This window comes from Choloepus didactylus, chromosome 2 (assembly GCF_015220235.1).
Source record: "Choloepus didactylus isolate mChoDid1 chromosome 2, mChoDid1.pri, whole genome shotgun sequence".
Classification (NCBI taxonomy): domain Eukaryota; kingdom Metazoa; phylum Chordata; class Mammalia; order Pilosa; family Megalonychidae; genus Choloepus; species Choloepus didactylus.
Window position 1 is genome coordinate 183830245 of NC_051308.1, and position 24853 is coordinate 183855097.

The 24853-nt window shown below is 38.3% G+C and overlaps 1 protein-coding gene across 1 annotated transcript; it reads right to left on the reverse strand.

The window, feature by feature from the left end:
• Window positions 1-6394: 6394 nt before the first annotated feature.
• L1TD1 (LINE1 type transposase domain containing 1) lies at window positions 6395-14170 on the reverse strand. Its single transcript, XM_037809455.1, has 2 exons — window positions 13166-14170; window positions 6395-7984 (listed from the first exon to the last, which is right to left on the reverse strand). Exons 1-2 carry the CDS (start codon window positions 14168-14170, stop codon window positions 6395-6397), a joined length of 2595 nt encoding a protein of 864 aa, XP_037665383.1.
• Window positions 14171-24853: the final 10683 nt, after the last annotated feature.

Sequence of the window (24853 nt, forward strand, 5' to 3'; positions counted from 1 at the left end):
ATCTGGGCCTGTGGCCCTGGAGCTCTGGTCCACTGGTTTGTGCCCCCCAGTGACCCCAGTGACCCCCGCGACTACTTCCACACGGCCTTCCCAAATACAGCCGAGTTGTTGGGCTGCCTGCCAATGGCCATCTATTTCCCTTAGAGACAACTGATTGTTTCATATTATTATAGCTCAAAAGTAAGCCTTCGCTGGAATCATACAAAAATATTTAGTAGACACTGGGATTTTGAGAAAAATTTATTTAGCAAAAGCTAGCCTTGTGGAGACAGGAGGATAAATAGTTCCTCAGATGTGTCTCCCTGAGCTGGTAAGGTGAGGGATATTTACTGCAGTAAAGGGAGGTGGAGCTGGGGACGTTAGGGCTACTGGCACATTGGGATTGGCTGGTAAACATTCAAATTTAGGATTGGCTATTATCATTGGCTGTGTCTACATTTAAATTAGGGATTGGCAAATTGGTTATTATTGTTGGCTGATGGGTTCTGTTATCTTGAGTGGGCCTGGGATGTTGCTGGAATTTGTAATGGTCAGGCCTTTTGCTTTCTTTCAGGTCTGGTATTCCTCTTTCCTGTTGTCTCTGCTCATTTTGATTTCCCTCACAGTGTTATGTCCTGGGGTCATTTTAAGTTCAGGTCTCAGTTAAAACTAATTAAGGCTGTCTGGCTAGAGCTGTTAAAACACAAATTTATCCATGGGGTGTATAGGTGGAAATTTTGGAGAAAAGAGAAATGGAAACTTTTGCAACCTAGTTAGGGAGGGAGCTACTTCAAAAGTGTGTGTGTGGGGGGAGGGGAGTATGAAAAACAGGTCAGGGTCTGCTGCAATAACAAAAGAAATTTGTTTGGCACTCCCACAGTTCTACGATATAAGAAAACTCAAATCTTTGTCTTCCTCTCTAATTTTCACAAAGTTTGCTTGGATCGTACATTAGAAGGGAGGGAAGGATGGCTGCCAATCCTATATTAATTGCTAATGGAACATTTCAGCTTTTACCAGGAGGTAAACTGTACCTGGAAGACTCAGATATTTTTGAAAGTGACTGAAGAAATCATGAAGGAAGGCAAGACCGTTCAGAGTAGTGCTGCACAATCACTGTCTTCGTAGTATTCACACGAATATTCTAAACCGCATGTCCTCTGTGGGAGCCATGTGTCTGTGGAGAAGTTGGCCTATTTGAAGTAGTCCTGATGAAAAACGAGGGTTGACTAGACTTGTTTGAGACTTTAAAAACTTTGTACCTGTAAAAGTTACAGCACAGCCTTCCTTATTTCAAGTGTATTTTTGAGCCTCTTGCTTATTATATTCTTTAAACCTTATAGTATGCCTCAACTCTATAAAGTATTAATGATCCTGTTACCAAAGCAACAACAAAAAAATCCAGCGTGAGTTCCCACTTCTGGATTATTTTATTATCTTAAAAGTTTAAATAAGACATTCTTCCACCATTGTTGTTCCAGCCGGCCAGTGTACTAGTATTTACCCTGATGTGCTGAAGAGCTTGATCCATGAATTCCTTGGAAGGTTCTGCTGGAATTAATTTAAGGATGTCAAGATTAGGGTGTGCACAGTAGACTGAGATACCCTTCATGTGATAATGTCATTATTTTCTTGCTATGCCTTTAGCTTTGATGATTAAATAAGGAGAGGATGAGGGGAGTGGAGGAAGAGGAAGGAGAGGAAGAAGAGGAAGTAGTAGTGGAAGTAATAGTCATGCGGTACCTTATTCAAGATTGAGAGACATTGGGAAACGATATCTATTTACCAGTTCAAGGTCCCAAGTTTTCACATTTCTTTTGAAGAACTTAAGGTGATACATTCTGTGACTTTGATATTGTGGAACAAAGTATTCCTTTATTCTTGTCTTAACCTTGGAATGGCAGGTGCAGCAAATCTATGTAGCTCCTGAAAAGGCTTTCCTGAATCTGGAAATCATCAGCTTGAGTTAAAACCTTGATTCTTTGCTGTCAAACTAGAGACCTTAGAATGACTGTATGAAAAATCTGCCCAGAGGGAGAGACGTCTCCAAAGGTCTTAAACTCACTGTGTGGATTTCTTTGGGTGGCAGCTCTTTCGGCAAGAAAGGGACTCACCTACAAGACTTTGGAAAAGACAACGGGTAACTGGTGGGTAGAATGAGTCCTTGAGAGTGACCCATTGAGGAAAGCTGTCCACCTGAGACACTTTGCCAAAATAGTATTGGGAGCCACCCAATACTACTGATTGGGTAAAAGTGGAGACAGGTCCTAATGGTGGTGTGGGAATCTTTAATGTGATCATTATTACAAATGTTCTGAAAGCGACCTCTGTTCAGTCTTTATCTCATACCCTGAAGAGATTACAAGAGACTGGGTTTTTGTTTTTAAATTTTGTTTTGGCCTTTGCATTCTCCCCAGGTCTGGGAGAGAATGTTTTCCAAAGCCCAAGAATGAAACATCTCTCTGGAGGCCACCATGGGATGTGTGTACCATGTTGGCCCCTCTAGGAGAGGCCACAGTGGGAAGGCCCTAGGGTGGATGGCCTGAGACCCTTGGTCTCCTTGAAGATAGAACCAGCCCCACAGAGGACTGCCCATAACTTTGCAGCTTCCAAACTCCATAACTGATGTCTTGGTTTTGAACATCCCAACCTTGAGCAATAAAGGAGTTACAGTGACTCCTGAGGTTCAGCTGTGGGGAGCTCAGAGGAAAGCTATTTGCCCCCTAGAAATGAACTGCCTCTTCTGCAGCTATCTACAGTTTGCTCAGTAGCTAAGTCTTCTTTTCCCCTCATCTGTCCCAGTAGCTAAGTGTTCTTTTCCCCTCATCTGTCCCTCAACAATGTTTTCATATAAGAAATCCTTAGGTCCCAACTTAGTCCCATTCAAACAGCAATAGATTTCTGATGAGTAGGAGTCTTGGGCAACTTGGCTGTCACTATGTGGCCCTCTGGGGATTGTTATGAGCAGCTAGCAAGAAAGCATGCTGGCTCTTTTAGGAGTAACATGCACCCAACTCACTGTAGGCCTATTTCAGGTAGCTGTCACATGTAACAAGCTGTTTGCCCTCCCAGGACACATCAATTATAATCTTGTTTTGTGCTGTGGCTGTTTCCAAAAGCAGATTATCCGTACCTTGTGTTTCTAATGGGACCAACTCAAAATCATATTAGCTACATTGGAACTAATTTTTTTGAATGCAATAGTTTTTTTTTTTAACTTTATAAAAATTTTTAAAAAAAAATTACGTTAGCATTTAAATCTTACTAGCATTATCTGCCTTCTCCAAGGTCATGCTGACATGAGAGGACTTCCGTTTTTCTCATCCTAAACCCTGTAAGGTAGGGGGCTCAGGGAATGGTTGGGTGGGTGGTAGATTGGGCTCCAGCAAATGAGGCTGTTCAGTCATTAGCTTCATGTAGTCTGCTGTTTCTATTTCAGCATCTTTAAACATCTACCTTTGTGCTCTTCCTCTTTAAACATCTACCTTTGTGTTCACTCTCTACCTCTAACGAAAGGTAAAAGGAATTTATCTATGTCTTCTTTATCAAGGTAAAAAGTTTGTGTCTTACTTATGGAGTCTTTTTCCCCCTTTAATTTTAATCTTGTCATCTTTACTTGTCTTCTCATTTAATTGAAAATTCACCAGTCTTTGGACATAGTGTCACCATGACATTCCCCCAAGCAAAAGCTTCCAAAGGCTCCATGGTTCCAGTAAATTGGATATACCCTCTACTAACTCTGGAGCAAGGGCACAGGGGCCCATATACCCTACCTAAATATTTAAATGTTACAAACCAAGGAAACTATTACAAATCTACCTTCGTGAGAATCTAGAGTGCCAGGATGCCAGGGTCAAATTTAGAATTCTCAGGCTTCCCGAAATTGCAGACTGGAAAATGGAAACAGCCATCCTGCCCCCCTTGTTCATTTTTGTGCTTGGAGAATTCTCACACTTACAGAGCACCCAGGATGTACATACCAGCTGCCTATCCTCTAGATGGTGGATTGGAAGTGCTAGCGAGTTCAACACATAGACTCTAGGCAGTTTGGCCAGGACATTTTGGGAGCTGGGCTAGAAGAGGGAGCACAGGCTGTATGGACTCCTCCTTGGTCTCCCTTCAAGGGTAGGGGAAGTGTGTGGGGAGGGTTGATCCAGCCCAAGAGGTGAGGGTTTTTACAAAGTCCGATTGGAAAGGGATTAGGATTAGGGGGAGTTTAAGAGCAGAAGGGATGACTGCAAGCCTGATTTTGAATAGACTTCTTCCCTTGGGAAATGGTTTTCTCCACCCTTGCTCTAGGCATGAACTAAATGGAACAAAATACATACTCAACACCCTCAAGTGAAAAGGAAAGGGAGTGTAAAAGCAAAGCAGTGACTTTAACTTGTTTACACTAACAATGAGAAAAAGTTAACTATCAGCAAAAAAGAAAGAAAATCTAAAAATAAGAATTAGAAATACCAAGGAGACAAGATAAAGATACTTAATGCAAATGAATCAAAAGATTAGAACCAATGAAGATTAAAAACATGAAAGTAGAGGGGATAAAAAGATGTGGTGGGTAGTTTAGTGAGCCCACAGGATCCATTCTTTGGCCCTTCAAGGAGAAAGGATAAAGCACACTTAAAGATTCAAAATTAAAAGCATATACATTGTATGGATAAATGGGCAGTAGAATAATATCCAGTGGAAATAAAGTGTAATCCCACTAGAAATCAACATCAAAAGTTACAAGGTACCTTTCTTCCCCCAATAAGATGTGCTTTTTAACACCATTGGCAGCAAAAGGCAAGAACCTACCTCTCAGTGGAAGCAGTATAAAATGGTAATATGGTTTTTGAAAGCAATGAGTAAAATTTAGCAACAGTCATGAAATGACCATGTCCTTTAATAATTAATTCCAGTCCTGCTAGCCTGTCCTATGTGTGGGTGGAATGTATACAAATTACACAACATACAAAGGCATTTAGTCAGTCTTTCTATTCTACAAACCTGGTACACAAAATTTATGGATATGAAAGGAAGATCCTGCTTTCATCAATTCATCAAAAATGAAACCATTTAAATTAAAAAAAAATTATAAAGAGGGCATTATTGTAATTAAACCAACAGCCTTCTAGGTCACAAATGTAAAAATAACTCTTAAAGTTCAACTTGCCCCACCCCACCCCCAAACAGGGAAGTTGGGAAACCTTCAGTTTACCTGAATCATTCATGGCCAGAGATGGGGCAGAACTTTTGTCATTTGTGGTAATTTGTTACAGCCAACACACAAATCTAATGCACGTGGTTAGTCGAATACATATTGTACCAATTTCAATTTCCTGATTTTGATATACTAGTGATGTATGATGTTACCATTGGGGGTATACAATGTTACCAGCTGGGTGAAGGGTACATGTAACTCTACTACTGCAATTTCCTGTTGAGTTTGTAGCTCATGATAAAAAGAAAAAAACTGAGTCAGAGCAAAGCACTTCAACAGAGTAAAAAGTGCAGCTATTGATTAGTATCTTCAGTTTTCCAACCCACTTACCCCCAATCTGAACAACAGTCTTCTGCAACAGTGAAAAGGGTAACAGCCTAGTTCTGGATCTATAGCCAGGAAGCAGAATTCCCATCTACCGGGGATTCTAATGTTGGGCACAAATGTCAGCTCACAGAACCATCACTCTAAGTCTGTGAAGAACAAATTAACTATTTACAGACTAAGGACTAAGACTAAGATTCAAGAGAAGTTATTTAGAGAACTTGCCTGGATTCAAACAGCATTAGAATTGGAGCTCAAAGCCAGGTATTCTAAAAAGCCAGGACATTAATTATACTTGTAGAAAAATAATAAATCTGATTTTATTCCTCCCCTCCTCTTAGGTGCATGGATGAGTTTATGCAATAAAATGCAAGAATTGTTGGACCAATAATAACAAAATACTTCAGAAGATGTAAGATAGAAAATTTTACTAATAAGCATAATAAGTATAGTCAAAGGAAAAAATACAAAAATCCAAGATTCACATCATGATAATTTATGAAATATCCTCAATACAATTTCAGCTTTTTGTATTTGTTTCTATTTAACTTATCTTGCCATCATTTTGTCACTGCTTTTCTATATCCTTCCCCCCACCTTTTTCTGTTCTATGGTTACATGGAGATTTCCCTTTCCCCTCTGTGGTTACAGAAAGTTTACTCCTATACAACCTAAGATGGTTACCACTACATTTCTTAATATCCCCCTTAATTTTACCAACATCTAGATAATATCTATAACATTCATCTCCCCTCAGTCCCAAGTATGTTGTTAGCTGTCCATCTACACTTTCTGGGTAGAGATGTGTTTTGTTTTCCAGTTTCACCTGTTGATTTTGGATATGTGTGTTGGGAGCAAAGGATATTGTATGTATCTGTAGTCAACTTAGATTGCCAGTAATTTTTTCAAAGAAGGTATGTAAGAAATAAATTCCCTGAATTCTTCAATATCCAAAAATATCTTTGTTTTACCCTCAAAATTGAATGCCAATTTGGCTGGGTATAGGATTCTAGGTTCAAAATCTTTTTCCTGCAGAACTTTCATGATATTGCTCCATTTACTTCTAGCCTCTAGTGTGTCCAATGATAAATCTGCCGTCAGTCTGATTCTTGCTCCTTTATAGGTTATCTCTTTTCTCTTTCTGGAAGCCTTTATGATTTTTTCTTTATCACTGACATTCCAAAATCTCACCAAGATGTGTCTAGGAGTGAGTCTCCTTTCATCAATCTTACTGGGTATTCGGTGGGCACTGATAATCTCAAGGCTCAAATCTTCCATTAGTTCTGGAAAGTTTTCTTCAATTATTTCTTTAATAATTTCCTCCCCTCCATTCTCTTTACTATATTTTTCAGGAATTCCTATTAAACGAATGTTGGAGCTTCTGGCTCTATCCTCCATGTCTCTTAACCTTTCTTTTTGTATTATCTGCTTGGCCATTTGCATTGTAGTCTCAGATTCTAGATTGTTGGCTTTTTCTTCAAGTATGTCCATTCTGCTACCGAATGTATCTATTAAGTTTTTAAGTTTTCTGAAGTCTTCTTCTGTTTTCTGTATTAAGCCTGCTCCTTTAGAGGCTTGCTCTTCTGTTTGCAGAATTTTGTGTCCCTTTTTCTCAGTTTTCCTTAAAAGTTCAGTAACTTCTAATGGAGTACTCAAATTTGCACATGAATGCTTGTTCTGTTTACCAGAGGAAGAAGTTAAATGTAAGGTTGGAGAGGATGTCCTCATTTCTTGATTTTGGAGCATAGCTGTTTTCTCTTCCTTCTGGGTTTTGTCTACCATCTGGTATTTTCCCAACTTTTTCTTATCAGAATCCCAAATGCAGTAATTAAAGGCAATTTCTTTAAGTCCATGTGAGGCCTCTTCTTTCTCAGGCTTGGAGGTAGACTTTACCTCTTCTCCTTCAGATGTCTTTCCTTCTTCCCATGCCAAGTCCTCTTCCATTTCCCACTCTGAGATGTCTTCCTCCTCTGGCTCAGTATCCTCTATCTTTTCGACATCCCTAGGTACTCCCTCAACGTCATGCTTTGTGTCTACTACAGTATGACCCTGAAAGGTTTCCTCATGTAAACCTGAGGCCTCTTCTACCTCCTCCTCATCCTCCTCTTCCTCCAGTCCTGAGGCCTCTTCCCCCTCCTCTTCCAGTTCTGAGACCACTCCTTCCTCTTCCTTTTCCTTCTCCTCCTCCTCTTCCTCCTCCTCCAGTCCTGAGGCTTCTTCCAGTTCTGAGACCACTCCTTCCTCTTCCTTTTCCTCCTCCTCCTCCTCTTCCTCCTCCTCCTCTAGTCCTGAGGCTTCTTCTTCCACCAAATCAGGGTCTTCTTTCTCCTTTCTCTCTGAAGACTGTTCTTCCTGAGCCTCTAATTTCTTCATCTCTTCTGGCTCAACAACCTTTACTTCTTTAATAAACAGAAAGCTCAGACCATCGCTGGTTGCTTTCCCACCTCCATGCTTTGAGTCAATTAGAGTTTTATCCTGAAAGTTAAAAAAAAAAAAAAAAGGGAAGTCATTTCTTTGAAACACATGTCTTTTAGTGAGCTCTTACAGCAGTCACATTTATTCCTGAATTGTAATGGCTGTCTCCAGATTCTGAGATGCTGATCCCTTTGTGTATAACCTGATCGATCCCTGTAACTTTCGGTATCTGTGTGACACCCGAAACTCAGAGATAGAACTCGGCAGATCTGAATGTCAGTATTAGCGCATACAGCAACTGCTAAAAAAAGCTGAAAAACAGTCCATACTTCAATTAGAGATACGAATGAAGCAGATCTGGTTAGGACTAGGGCAAATCGGGCCAAAGGGTAAAGGACAAAAATGACTGTGTTTTGAAACTTCAACTTCCATGTGAGACCAAGGGAAGAGATATTTAGTTGGTGAAAGATCTATATTTCCTAAAGAACTTAACTCATACAATTTGTTCAAATACCATCATTACATGGAACTCTGAATAGGAAGTAAGACCTGGTAGGTTTGTATAAGTTAGTGTGAAATAGTGACACATCCCAAAGTAATTTGGGCAGAGAATAAAAATATATATGCAGAGCCCCCCTGAGGAGCTGGGGGAAAATGCAGAGCTGTTGGGCTTCCTCACCTGAATTGTTGCTGATGTTCTCATCAGCATTGAGGACTCATGGTTTGATGTGCTGAGCCCTCTGTCTTGGAACTTGCCTTTATGAAGCTCATTACTGCAAAGGAGAGGCTAAAACTACTTATGATTGTGCCTAAGAGTCTCCTCCCGAGCACCTCTTTGTTGCTCAGATGTGGCCCTCTCTCTCTAGCTAACCCACCTTGGCAGGTGAACTCACTGCCCTCCCCCCTATGTGGGACCTGACTCTCAGGGGTGTAAATCTCCCTGGCAACACAGGATATGACTCCCAGGGATGAATCTGGACCTCACATTGTGGGACTGAGAACATCTTCTTGACCAAAAGGGGGATGTGAAATGAAACAAAATAAAACTTCAGTAGCTGCAAGATTCCAAATGGAGTCAAGAGGTCGCTCTGGTGGGCACTCTTATGCACTATATAGATAACCCTTTCTAGGTTTTAATGCACTGAATAGCTAGAAGTAAGTACCTGAAACTATCAAACTGCAACCCACTAGCCTTGACTCTTGAAGACAATTGTATAACAATGTAGCTCACAAGGGGTGGCAGTGTGACTGTGAAAGCCTTGTGGATCGCACTTCCTTTATCCAGTATATGGATGGATGAGTAGAAAAATGGGGATAAAAACTAAATGAAAAATAGGGTGGGAGAGGGGGGATGATTTGGGTGGTCATTTTTACTTTTATTTTTTTATTCTTATTTTTACTTTTTCTGGTATATGGAAAATGTTCAAAAAAATAGACTGGGATGATGAATGCACAACTATATGTTGGTACTGTGAACAGTTGATTATATACCACGGATGACTGTATGATGTGAATATATCTCAATAAAACTGAATTTTTAAAAAACCATGTCTTTTAAAGAAATTAAAGCTTCCATTTCATTCTAAATTTAAAAATAGCTGTCATTTTGACAATAATCAAATATTTTTTAACTTACTTAACTATCACTTATTTTTGAAGACCTAGTTCCCCAAGCAAGGCCAAGTTTCCCCCATGATCATTCCAACACACTTAAGTTCCTTTTGAAGTGCCTGCAACAAAATTCCATGAGGCCATGTCTAACTTGCTTCTTCTATGTCCCTAACACTTACTGCTTTGTACCTGACTGACTCTCAGAAAGTATTTGGTTTAATGGATCATCTGCTTATTGTACACAGGACCCTATGGTAAAGAGACCTTGTTATTTGACCCAGGTTTATAACCTCCTTTAGGGAAATAACCAAAAATAACCAAACCTCACACTAACTTTCTCCCAAAGAAAAGCAAATTAAAAACGTTTTTAAAAGATTTCACTTGCAGTTCAAACTCGAGCCACATTACTTGAAAGGCAACAAGTAGATCTTGATCAAGAGCACAGGCTCAAATCAAGACTGCCTGTGCTCAAATCTTGGCTCCCACAATGTTACCTGTATAAATAGGGTCTAACGGTAGCACTGCTTCATAGACTGTTGTGAGGGTTAAATAAGGCAATCTAGGTGCTGAGTGAAAGATAATGTTGCAATATAAACATTGACTCAATATTTTTTGACTCCTGTGCTTGTCCCTGAGGCTTTTCACTTGTCCCCTTGGTTAGGAAAGACTTTTCCCCATTTATGGCTGCCTGATTGCAATTTGTCCTTCAACCTACCCAGACCCTCCAGGTTAGATTAGGTGCCTCATCTCTAAATCTTTGGGGTACAGCTAATTTCTGAGACAACATGCTGACCCTCAAAGAACTTGTTGATCCAAGTATATATTCTAACTCTAGATTCTAATTCTGCAGAGATGATGCCTGGAAATGATGGGGGAGGGAGAGGAGGGGACTTGGGGAAGAGGGTGTTTATTTGAGAACTTGTCAAAAATGTTGGTTTAATAATATAGATCTCAATTTCTGGTTCAAGATAGAGTTTTACACATGCGTTTAACTTACACTTTCTGAAACCCTACTAAAGTGAGAGTAATGGAAAAAAGCCAGAGAGATTAAAAAAATGGAAACGGCAATAGCACAGAATTTTGGAAGGCTGGAAAGCATGACAAGTATTAAATGCTTTAAAAGACCCAAGGAACCTTCAACAGCAATGCAGTGAGAAATTAACCTTGGTTTTCACCACGGTATGTCTAAAAACCAAAGGAATTAGCTGCATGCAGTACCTCTAAAAGTGGAGCTGAAGAATTACACTATTTTTAATATATGAATATTACATATAATATATAAAAAATTAGCCCTTTTTAAGAAAGAGATGGAACCCCCCCACCCCCACCTCAATAACTTTTTACCCCACACAAGTGGACAACAGTCTTTCCCCTATAAGACTGGGGTGCAATATGCAGGGGAGAAGACCTATATTCTTAAAATGGTGAAGGATTGGGAAAAACTAGACACAGCTTAAATTGGGCCCAAACATTACACCATACACCATAGATTTCCAGGTGAATTAAAGACCGAAATATGGAAGGCAAAACCATAAAAGATTGATATTCTTACCACATTAAAATGGAGATCTTTTGTTCATCAAAAAACATAATATATGAAAAGAAAGCCACAAACTGGAAGATATGACAATACTCATGCAACTAAAGGACTAGCACCCTAAATATGAAGAGCTCTTGATAAATAATAAAAGACAAACTAAAAGAAAAATGGGAAGCATTAAAGTCTAATAAATATATGAAAATAGACTCAGCTATATTACTAGAGGAATGTAAATCAAACCCAAAATGAGCTATATTGCATAAACAACAGATTAGCTAAAGAAATTTTATGGCCAAGGATATGAAGCAATGGGATCTGATACGTATACATGACAATGCAAGGGTAATATGCTGCAACAACAAAGAGGATGTGAACAACATACTGCATGATAAAATAAATCAAAACATGCCACCAAGTGAAGAGACTTCCAGAAACATTGGAAAAAATATCCACAACCCATATAACCTAGGAAGGATTGGAATCCAATATATATATATAAAGAACTATAAATCAATTAACAAAAAATACCAAGCCAATAAAATAATGGATAAAAGACTTAACAGACACCTTACAGAAGAGGATACTTGAGTGGCCAATAAACAAAGGCATATTCAACCTCATTAATTACCAAGGAAATGAGAAACTGGAAGTTTGACAAGGGTGATGGTACAGATATGGGACAAAGGCTGCACATACGCAGTTGGACGTATCATTTTAGAAAACCATTATAGTGAAGATGTTTACAACCTATGATCCAACTCCTATGCATATAAGCTACAGACACTTGTGCTCAAAAAAAGCAAATAAGACTTTGCAAAAGTGACTTATCTTCTGAGACTTAGTTTCCTCATCTGTAAAATGAGGCTGATAACAGTACCCACCTAATATAATAGGTTTTTTATTTGACAAGTAAATAGATTCAAGTTATATATAAAGTCCAAAAACATGAACACTAAAAACAGTTTAGGGGAAAAAATGAGAGAATTACAAATATAAAATTCAGAAGTGCCGAGTAGCGGCCAATTATATGTCTAGGAAACATTTGCAAAAAACACTTCCACAATATAGGCATTATATTGACGGAATTTTGTAGATATGAGCAACTATATTGCAGTACAATGGAATGGTGTACTGCTTTTACATCATGAAATACCATGAAGTGGGTATTTATGTACTAGCATGGAAGATTTTAAACCTACTTGGAGGTCAGAATAAATACCATAGTGGACTATGGGGCCAGACTTTGACTTGACTGCAATCGAGTTCCTCACTTACTGTGTGATCTTGAACAAATTACACAACTTTTTTGCCTGTTTTCTTAGCTCTAAAGAAAAGTTAAGATACCAACTTAACTGAGTTGTTGAGAGGATTGAATGAATTAATTCATGAGGGTGGTTTAGAACAGGGGTCTGCAAATTAAATCTGACCTAGGGTCAGTTTTTTCAAAGACAGTGGACTAATAATGGTTTACATTTTAAAAGAATTGTTAAAAAAACCCAGGCCCAAATGCAAACCCAAACAAACAGAATATGCAACAGAGACAGTATGTCACGTCAAAACCTTCAATATGTACTGACAGTCTTTAAAGAATGTTTGACCAACTGGGTCAGAACCATGCCTTCCTTGCACACAGTAAATATTGTATAAGTGAAAAAATACAGGGTGTGTTTATAATCATACACACACACGCACGTGCACACACACACACACACACACACACACACACACACGAGTGCATGTATGGGAAAATCTGTAAATTACACCAGAAAAATTACTTTCTAAAATTGAGACTATCAAAAATATTTAGAAAATAAGCTGTAAACTTAAAGTAATTTTTTATGAGATCAAGGACATGGGAACATGAAGAGGACTTAGCAGGACTATTTTATACATTGCAAATTTTTACCTCATTATTTTAATTGATAATATTTTCTCGCCTAACCTAAGCTTCCAACACTGCCCATTTGGTTGTAGCTTTTAAATCATTGCTTTTAATATCACAATTTCTTAATAGTTGTTTTAACTTTAAAAATAATTACATCAACTATTACTTATACTGGACTATAAATTTTAGAGGTTTGTAAACTCACCACTTTTTCTTGTATCCCATGTCGTCTTCCTCCTTGGTTTCTTTTTTCATTTAGTGAGAGCACATCTTTCAGTAATTCTTTCATAGAAGACTTGTGGGCAATAAATTCTCTGAGGCTTTGCAGGTCTGAAAATGCCTTTATTTCACCATCACATTTAAATGCTAATTTAGCTTGGCATAGAAATTTTGGTTCAAAATCATTTTCTCTCAGAATGTTGAAGATATTGCTCCATAGCTTCCTAATATCCAGTGTTGCTGATGAAAAGTCTGCTGCCAATGTGAGTACTGCTCCTTCATGTTTTCCTTCCATGGAAGCTTTTAGGATTTTCTCTTTATTCTTGAATTTCTGAGGATTTTTCTTTTTTCTCATTTCTTTGACTTGCTCATCCTCCTCATTTTCTCTGTTTCCCTCTTCTGTAACATCTATTTGGATATTGCAATTTCTGTATCTGTCATCTACATTACTTAAGTTTTCTTCTACACTTTCTGAGACTTTGTGATTTTGTGATCCATTCTGGAATAATTTCTTAACTTGATTGCTAACATACTCTTCAGATTTGTCTAATTTGCTACTCAGATTATCGATTTCGTTTGTTTTGCAGGTCAAACCTTCAATATCCTCAACTATCTTAAAGTTTTTCTCTTCTATTTTCTCTACCAATGCTGTAATTTGTAAGGCTAAATCTCTTATTTGTTGCCACTCTTTCCTGTTACTGGAATTGTTTGAATTTTTCATTTCAGGTATTATATTTTTTACTCCTAAAATTTCCTTTAAGTCACTTTTAAGAGTTTCCCTTATTTCTTCAACCACTGAATCCAGATTTTCCATCAAGATTTTAAACTTCTTCATCATAACTGCTGACATGTATTTGTATTTTAAATCTAATATCTGGGCCATCTTCTGGTCAGTTTCTATTAACTGCTGTCTTTCAGTATGGGTAATATTTTCCTGTTTCTTTGGAAGTTTAACAACTTTTGATCTCACATTGGTCATTGTGGATGTCATGTTGTCAAGATTGAATTCCGTTATATTGTCCTGAAGAGAAACTTTTGTTCTTGTACAACTGCTAGAATCCAGCAATTCATAAAGTTTTAAAAATATGTCATCTGAAATATGAAACACAAAAATGGGTTTACTTAAGATTCATGTTGAGAAACTCAATAATTTAGAAATTGAACTTGGTTAAGTAAACTATGCTATGTGTACTCCACAAATATCTAATATAAAGGGATACTAACAAGATGGGCATATGTGCACTAAGAAAACAAAAATCAGAATTCAAAATGCACACAACATAATCATTAAAACCCCATTTGTGTAAGGACTTACATGAATAGCTTCAGCAGATAAGAGTGATGGAAATAGGCTGGTTTCTCATACTATTAACTCTGCTACCTGCATTCTCTATATGGAGTTATTAAGTTAATTAATTACAAGAAAATAAACATTATCTCCAAAATACATACATATATATATGTACCATACTAAAGTATAAAATTAGAGCTGACTTGAATGTGGTCTTACACAAAATAGAGAAACAGAAGTCCCTTTATTTGCAAAAATTGTTAACATTAAGAATTTTTCTCTATACCAGTTGTCAAGTCAATTCAGAATATTATTTTCCAGAGTGCACAGGTTAAGAGGGAAGCAGAAAATTAAATTCCATATCTTCTCCCACCTCCCACAACCTCTCTCTCTTTGCTTTAGGAGAATCACTTAGGTTATTTGCTTTTGTTTTTAACCCTTACACTGCAGCCTAATTGTCTGGCTTTGCATGGTCGAAGGCGAGAGGCCACCCATTCCTTCATTATTTAGTTAACAGGGATGAGAAGTGAAATATGCACAATACAAGCACTTTGGACAGTAGTTGAGATGCCAGTTTTTTAAGCTTTTCCTTTCTAAATTGCTTGAAAGAAAAATTCCACTCCCTTCAAGGGGATTCAGTGACTTAAGGGAGGGAGACCAGGGGGTAAATAATCAAAACTAGTAGCTACTACTGAAGCAGATCAACAGGAGAGAAAGGGGAAATGGAACTTGTGAGCATAACAGTTAGCTTCAAGAACAGAACCAGAAAACCTACCATGCAGCTAATGGAAGGAGGATAAACACAAAGTGGTACTAGAAAATCTCCCTGAACTAGAGTATTCTGATTGAAAAAATTACCAAATCTGGTGCAAGGTTAATGAAAGATGCATATATATACACACCTTTTATTCTGGTGAAATGCCTGAATGAAGACATAAACCTTACAAATTCCCCTTCTTTTATATTTATTGGGCACAGATTATATGCAAATTACTGTGCTAGGTGCTAAAAGAAAAATTGATGAACAAAAACAGACACAATCTGCCCTCAAGGGGATTAACACCTAGGGTAAAATATAAAATTTCAACTGTGACAGCCTATAGCCTACAAAGTAGAGGTCAAGAGTCTTCAGAAGCTATTCTAGGTATTATCTGATGTATTCAGAGATTCAGGAAGGCTTCCCTGGGGAAGAGGCTTGAGGTGGGTGAGAAAAGGGCATAAGTTATACAGCAAAGAATGGGAGGACATGCATTTCAGGAGAGGAAACACTATGTGAAGGCTGGAGCAATCATCTGGTTAAGGGGAGGATGTGGAGGAAGTGGGGGGGCTCATAGCTATCTGGCCTCCCCCCTGGGTGGATGCTGATGCTTGCTCTGCACCAAACCTGGAAAGACTAAGAGGGAACCAGATTTGAAGGAAGATCCAAGGAAAAAAAACAAAACAAGGTAACATTAGACATCTCACTTGCAGTGCTACAGCTAACAAACCAGAACTTCATAGACTATTATGAAGACTCTAATGCAAGAAAGTGAAAGCAGCTAATACATCAGTAACTTCAGGGCAAAAGAAAGATATATACTCCATCCATTGTACTCTGTCAAACCAAGAATTTCAAAAAATTTTTCATTACATAAAAATTGAGGCAGGAAAAATTAAGATAGCCCAAAACTAAAAGCTGAATTAAAATTTTAAATTCCCAAGCTTGACATTTAAATATTAGCAGCAACAGTTATTATAAATTCTAAAGTAACTCATGGGTCAAAAACTAATAGAAAATTTTTTAAAAGCTGGAATGGTGATGATAACTATCAAAATGTGTGGTGAGGCAACATCTAATCAAGTTGAAGACACACATGCCCATGAGCCCAACAAGTCTTACTCCTAGCTCTACTGTGTCTTAGAAAAATAGCACACATGCAGACATGCCTAGGGATGTTCATTGTAGCCTTTTTTAAATAGCAAAATATTATAAACAACTGAAATGTTAATCAAGATAATGAATAAATTGTGACCTATTCATGCAATGGAAATGACTGAACTAAAAATATATGTTTCAAAGTAGATAAATACAGAACAAAATGGTTAGCAAGCATATCTAATGGTGGAAGGAAGGTATGGTAAAACCTTTCCTGGCTACTTGGCCTACAAAAACATACTTGTGAGACATAGTGAAAGTAATACTTTTAAGGAAATTCACAGAATTCTAAATTCAAAATGTTAGAAATGTAGAAAGGAGGAAAAGTGAATTGTTAAATAAAGTACAAAATGAACCCAACAAACCAAAAGAGATGAGCACAAAGCAATGCAAAAGAAAACAAAAATGATAGAGGATTATTGAAACCAAAAGTAGAAAACATTCGACAAATCTCTACTTTGAAATTGACCAAGCTAGAGATAAAGCATAAACAACACTGAGAATGAAAAGGGGACATAGCTACAGATAAAGCATGGTTCAAAAAAGGGATCACTATTAAAGGGATCATAATTAAATTTGAAGATTAAGAAACAACTTTTATTCCTGTTGTATCCAAACTCTTTCAGAGACAGCAAAAAGGAAATATTCCAATATGCTCTAGAAGGCTAGATAACTTCAATAACATGCCAGAGGACAATGAGAAAAAATACATAGGTTAGTTTCCTCACCCTCATGAATATAGACACAAAAATCTTACAGGAATTGGAAAATCAAATCCAACAGTACATAAAAAGTATACACTAATTTGAGAATTCAAGGAAACTTGAAAAGCAGATTATCTATAAATGTTATTCGCTACATTAATCAATTTAAAAAGAAAACAACTGTAAACAATCGAAAGTACAATTTGTTTTGTATGACTGCGTGGTATGTGAATATATCTCAATAAAATGATGATTAAAAAAAAAAAAAGAAAACAATAGTTGCAAAAAATGATTTAATGAATTTGGCACTCATTTACGATAAAGTAACTCCCAAATTATGAGCAGATGCATACCAAAGAATTTGAAGTCAAAGGAAAGGTCAAAGGGGGAAATAGAAAAATGGCTATCAATAAAGAGTACAAGTGATCAATATTAGTAATACGCAACAATGAGACACTACCTAACTCTGGAGACTTTTAAGAGACCTCACTAAATGCAATGTATCCTTGTTTGGATCTGCATTGTGAAAACAATGGCACGTTTGAGATAATCAGGAAATTTTGAATATGGACTGAATATTAAATGATATTAAGGAATCTGAATCTTATTGTTGTGGTAATAACACTGTGACTATTTAAGAAAATGTCCTTATTTTGGTGATGAGTATGTGAGTTCATTCTGTTATGTGTGCTTGATAATGCCCCTAACATTTTTTAAGATTAGAAGTAATTTAGCAAAACTACTGCAATACCCTAATTAAAACAGACTGCTCTGCATGGCTTACAAAAGACACAATTGAGTCGCCAGGGATGTGAGTATGTGAATTTAAGGCTCTCTCCTGGAAGCAGAATTGTGTCTGTGGCTCTTGGGCCTTCCTGTGGCTCTCAGGCCTTTCTGAGCCGGGAGCTGCCTGGCGGCCCGGATCATGGAAGAAAGTGCCAGAGGTTTATGATTTGATTCCATTTATCTAGGACCCAGAGAAGCCGAATACTTTAGAAGAACTGGAAGTGGTAACGGGAATTGGTGTAGAAGTTCAAGAGATAAAGGAAGACTATTTGATTATTATCAGGTTCACACCAATAGTACCTCATTGTTCTTTGGGGACTCTTATTGGGCTGAGCTTAAGAGTACAACTCCAGCGGTGTTTCCCATTTAAACATGTCAACAAGCAGATAAATGACAAAGAACCAGTGGTGGCTGCAATACAGAACCTCAGCTTAGGGGAAATAGTATAATAGTTGATAGCTGTTTTAAGACATACTGAACTGTAATTGATATATTTACTCCTTGTACATTATAAAAGACCCATGTTTGATAACTAGGTGATTTGTACCTGAAAGCATTTTTTAAAGGATTATTTCTAAGCAAGTTTTAATTATAAAGTAGTACCTCAGTTTGATCAGTGTACAACATTCTCAGGATTTATAACACTTAAGGTGTTCAGACAGGAATATTTTCTAATTATGGATAAGATGAGTTGCTATTTTTCTGATGCCCATTCTGATGCAACTACTTTTCATGTCAAATATCTAATGTGCCCAAATGTATCCAATTTAAATAATTACTCTGTAAAAGATAAATAAAACATAATTCTTGGAAAAAAAGAAAAAAAACTATTAAAACAAAATGCAAAACAAAGCTGAAAATAAGGGCAAAGTTTACCAAGCAAATGCAAACAAAATGAAAGCAAGGATGGCAATACTCACTAGATAAAGCACAATTCAAGGTCAAAAGTATTCAATGAAGCAAAGATAATTTTTAAATTATGGAAATCCACAAATGTATCTTTATGCTCTAAACAAATAGTTGAATCAAAACACAAAAAAGGGAAGACAAAAGCTGAGATGAAAGTAAAATTTAAAAGCATAAAAAATAGAAAACCAAGATAATGTAAATTATGGATTATAGTGAATATAATTCTAATAATATTCTTTCATCAAGTATAACAAAGGTACCACAACATGCAAAGTGTTAATATGGAAAACTGAGTGAGAAGGGCATATGGGAACTCTATTTTCTCCCTGATTTTTCTGTAAACCCACAACTTATCTAATAAAAATATGTATATATTTAAAAAGCCAAGTAAGAACTTTCCTTAACGAGAAAAAACCCCAATGTTCAAATTAAGCATGAGAAGAGATCTAGTTCAAAGATTTTTAATATTGTTTGCAAACATATGGAAATAAAAAGTAGAGATTCTAGCAAAACTTAATCAAATATTGGTCCAAAGAGTATTTAGACCAACAATAACAAAATCGTCATCAGATCAGCGTGAGAAAGGAAAAGCAACAAAATGTGTAACATTTTAAAAGGTGTCAGGACCAGAAATTTCCATTCAACCATACAGAGCAAGTGTCATTAAATAGTTCCAAATGCAGAGAAATCCAAAACAGGTAAGTTATCCACAGAAGAGGGAAAAGAGGGAACACAAATAAATTCTACAACAATCACACACAAAAGATTAATGTCTCTGATGGTTTATATAAAATTTATATGATCAAATACAAAAATGTCCTACAAATCATCACTAAACACATGAAAAGTCGCCCAAACCCTGAAGTAGGGGATATAACTGAAAAAATGGGAACACTTCTACCAATCTGGAGTGGGAATAATTATAACCTTTCAGGAAATTGGAGAAAATTATTAAAATCAGAAATGCATATACCCTTCCCTTGGGACTCTACTTTCCCACCTGTACATAAGGATAAAAGAACAGAAGTGTTTAATACTGTATAGGGTTTTTGTGATAAAAAAACTAATGAGAAGAGTTGAACCAATTCAAGTCTATGTAATCTATGAAATTATATGCCGCTGTTAGAGTATGTTAAGAGCATTGGTTAGGGATGTCCTTGATATAGTAAAAGAAAAAAAAACAAGTTAGAGAAAATGTAATATACTACAATCCTACTTTTGTAAATATAAACAAAAACCTAGGAAATGACAATGGACAGTAAACATGAAAATGCTCAATTTCATTAGTCAGGGGAGTGCAATTCCATTGTGTTTGGAAAAAGTGATTGTCCATCACTAAGGGGATGCTTAAAGCAAAATATGTCCAAAACATGGAATGCCATACAGCAATTTAGAGTGGACCTGTACCTAGACTGGAGCACTACAAATGACCTATTAAGAAAATAAACTAATGTGAAAGAAAATAATGTAAAAAACTATAACCTTATATTTTTTTAAAGGCCTCTGAGTTGTGAAAGGTGACACACCAATCAGAGCAATTAGAAGTTCACAGTTTCCTGTATTCTCCTCCCACAACCAGAAAAAACACGGGCAATAGAACATGGTGAAAGGGGCCACAGCACTCTTGGTAACTTCAAAGGTATGACTGCAGAGAATGGGCTGGGAAGCATTGACTGCTCTTTCTCTAGCTAAAGGAAGTCAATAGTTCTAGTAAATTCAGAAAAAGAAACATCACCATGAGAATGGGCTGCCTAGTTTAATTCATAAGAAATGCAAATGTAGGATAAACATATCAAAAGATGGCAGTTGGGAGCTGGGAGCCAAAGAAATGCAAATCAAAACAAGTTCTCTCCCCACCCTCCTCCTGCCCCCAACCATAAACCTGCTAAGATTATGGGGAAATTGAATTCCCCTCACCCCTCACCATGCTTTAGAGTGTGTGAATTGTCAAACATTTCTTGCCCTTCCTAAGGAGTCCCACCCAGTCTCCTTCTTTTGCCCTTTTATTATCTACTGTTAAGAGTAACCTTCCTAAAACATAAAATCAGAATTTAACACTTCACTGATTGAAACCCTCTGCAGGAAAAAAAAAAAAAAAAAAAAAAGCCTAGGCAGAACTCTTCCATTTAGAACTCTAATCCCAATTCCTTTTTCTGGCAATTAAAACCTAACTTGAAACTTCCAAAATTTGCTCCAGCCTTTGGGTATAACCTTGCTTTTCCTTCAAACAAGGATTCTTAATCCGGAGTATCCTGTGCACAGAATTCAGAGTATCCAGGATCTTAGGAGGGAATCAGTTTATTTTCATTAATCTCTGACTGGAAGTCAGCATTTAATAAGTTACCAAAAAATAATAAATTTAGGATATGGAATATAAGAGTTTCTTAACCTATTTGTTATTTAACAAGATAGACTGGTAGGTCTAAACCACGTTTTTAAGTAGTGGCAGTGTAAGCTGTATTTCACGGTATCTGCAACCCTTAATGGGAAATGAAAATATCAATAATTTCTAGTGGTGACAAAGTCGTGGGTTCTACTAATAGCACCAGACTGCCAACGGGTCCTTGGCACCGGGTTAAAACGATTCATTTCCCGTCCTGAAAGAGTGTCTGTCCCCTGATCCACTCTAAAATACGCATCCCACATCTACCCTCCACCCCCCGCCATGCACCCTCCACTTCTCCAGCTACCTACAACCACTCAACTCAAGTTTCAGCTGCTTACCCATCTACAGCCCTTCCAGAAGGAAAACGAACTTCTTGAGTGGCAAGACTTCGCCTCTTCTGAAGGTCCGTTTCAGTGCCTAGAAATCAAGTTAAATCCATGAAATAGGCTTCAACGTTAAAGATACAGTGTGTAGAAAACTACTCCGTTAGGTACAAAGAATGGGATTTCTCTGTTTTTTTTTTTTTGTTTAAATTTGTATCATCATAGAAATAAGTATGAAAAGGCACACTCAAGGAACTAAGGGTCTGAGAGTGGAGGAGAGAGGGGCACTAAGCTAAGTCAGAAGGCTCCCGAGTGGCACAGCAGGAGGTGAGGGAAGGGGAAAGGGGCTGGGGTGATGAGTGGTTGGTTTCTTTGGTTTAGTAGGGGCCCATTTTATAAGACATTTTGGCAGCAAACGTGCGACAACTTTTAACTTTTCCAGAATATTCAAGCCCTTTGTTTCTGGAAAACAGCAAGTTTAAGAAGTCCCTCCCTTCACCCTCCCTGTTCAGCAAAATGGCTTAGGGCAAAGAACCACACTTCCTGATGACTTAGGCAGGCCGCTCGGATGCCCTCCTAGTTTATCTAGGACAAGGCAGAGACCTTCCGCATTCCCATTCTTGGTTTCTAAATGATTAGCTGAAATGCTTGCCCCCACAGCTGGAACAAAATGCTTACTGATCAAACTTTGGTTACATTTCTCTCCTCTCCCCAGACCCATGAACTTTGGCCTATCCTCAGCCTGAGCCCCACCATCAGGGGCCCTTCTCAAGGGCTGATCTTACTGTAGGATCTACTATTTCAGATTTACTATCTGATCACACCAACCTTTCACCCCCACTTCCCTACACCTGATTCTTTCTTCTCTAAAAAAGAAAAATCGTTTTTGCCTAACTCTTGAGGCACTTGCTGATCAGAGTGTTCTCCCTGTTCCAACAGTCCTTTTCCCCAACCCCGAACCCTTGCAATAATCCTCTTGAACCTCTCCTTACCCAGCCCAGACTTTTTTTTTTTGACATAGGGATACCTTTTGTAGTTTGAAAAATAATCCAGTCAGTTTTTCGAAAATGAAGGAAAAGCAGAAAAAGTTATTACTTCTAAACCTACTTCCCAGTCAGATAAAGAAATAGTCTGAGGAAATAAGCTGATGAAGTTCAAGGCCCTGCAAGGAGGAAATGAAGAGACAGAACACCCAAGTCTGCCACAGTGCAAAGCTCTCACTTATTCCACGCTTCCCAAAAGGCATTCCACTAGTTTTTTGTTGTTGTTGTTGACTTTACTTTTCTTTCTTTCTCTTTTTTTTCTTAAGCTCTTACCTCCCAGTTTTCTTGACTTCAGACCTCTCAGCACTGATATTTTAATATTCCCACCTCGGACTAAGGAGCAGAGGCTGGGGCAGGCTGCCTTTACCAGCCCTATGGCCGTGAGGAACGGGGGGCTGTAAAGCCAGGAGGCCCAGCTGAGGTCACCCTTCCCCACACCCCCACACCTTGGCCAGTTTACCTCGAGAAGAAGCCTCTCCAGCCTGGAGGATCCAAGAATGAACAAAGAGCGGAAGGAGGAGCAAGTATTTTATGGCGGGGAATGCCACAAAATCTCTTTTGCTGGCTCCTCCCTTCCCTTTGTGGATTTTGAAAGTTTTAATCTCCATTCCCTCGCCCCCTCCCCCAGGAAATCTCATCCAGTTGCTGACTTCCAATTGCTGGCTGCCTGCTGGGCTCCAGACTGCCAGCTTGGTAGCCCCTCTCAGCGATCGCTTCTCAACACTCCCCCCAGAACCCCCTCTCCCAGCCTGGGCCTCTCTTCTACAGGCTCACGTCTCAGTAGGATACCACCATCAATTGCATAGTCCTCAGGCCGGAACCCCAGGGGTCATCCTTGCTTCCTCTCTTTCATTCATTCCCAACATTGAATCCATCCCCGTCTTTGAATTTGCCCACTTCTCCCCTTTTCCACCGCTCCAGCCCAGGCAAAGCTCTATCTTTTCTCAACTCCATCTCTGAAATACCCACCAACTGTTCTCCTTGCCTCTCTAGTCTATCTGCAATCCTTTCTCCCCACCTAATACCTCTCAGTTCTGACTGCTCATCGCAACCTGACACCCCTTTGACATGGTTTCAGTACCGTTCTCTCCATTGCAGAAATATGTCTCCCTTCTGATCCTCAGAAATACTGAACTTCCCGCCTCAGGGCTTTCACAATAGCTGTTTCCCCTGTGAATCCTTGCCCCAGTTTTTCCATAACTGGCTTCTTTGCAACTTTCGGGTAGCAGGTCAAATGTCACCTCCTCCAAGAGGAGGCCACCCTTCCTATAGGAGCCCCCAACTCCCTGTCCCTTTACTCTCTGTCACATCACCCTGTTTATTTGGTTCACAGCACTAATTAGAATCTGAAATGTTTTTCCCTATTAATGTCTCTTCCCTACTTCTCTACTAGCATATAGACCATATCCCATAAGGTCCACAGTCCTCTCTTGCTCATCATTTTATCCATTGTACCTAGAACTATGACTTGTAAATCCTAGGCCCTCCCATTGAAGGAAGGAATGAGTGAGTGAGTGAATTTCTCTTGCCAAAACAAGTATATACTGTCAGGGTATAATTGTCACTGCTAAATGTCTATCCCATTTTCTCCAGAATTGAGAGGGGTGGGGCAGGCAGCTGCCAGGCAGCTCAGAGGAGCATCCTGAGATGGAGACCCTGGGTTCTGGTTCTTACCAGATACCTAACAAGTGCTCCATCAATATAACTGGGATAACTGAAGAGTATTTTCTTTTCTTTTTAATTCCTTACCTTTTCCTCTCTGGCATTATTAATAAAATCATGTAAATGAAAAACATTAAAATCAAAAGGCAGACCCAAATCAAACTTGAATGCAAGTTAAGTTTAGGGGAAACACGAGATCTGGACTAGCCAGTAAAATGACACCATAAGGGATGTAGCCAGTGAAATTCTGAGTGCAGGAAACCAGAGAGGACAAATGATTTAGTTTTTCAACACAAAAATATCAAAAAAAAAAAAGAAGGAATGAGAACCTATATATAGACTGTTCATCTTTTAATCATTACAAAAGACTTAAATGACATATCAGTAAATGACAATGCAGCATGTGGAGCTTGTTTGCCTCCTGACTCAGTCAAAGAAGAGTTCACAAAACATGGGACAACAGGAACATTTGAACACTAACTGGATTTTTGATCCCATCAGATTTTTCTTAATTTGTTCTAGGTGTGATAATAGTGCCGTGATGTGGTTATAAAGGAGGGAGGGTGGGCAGGGAGCCTGGAGCACCTGTGTAATTTTTCTTGAGGAGGGTAAGACCTCCCTGCCTGCCATAGCAGCTTTTGCGTGGAAAGAGTTG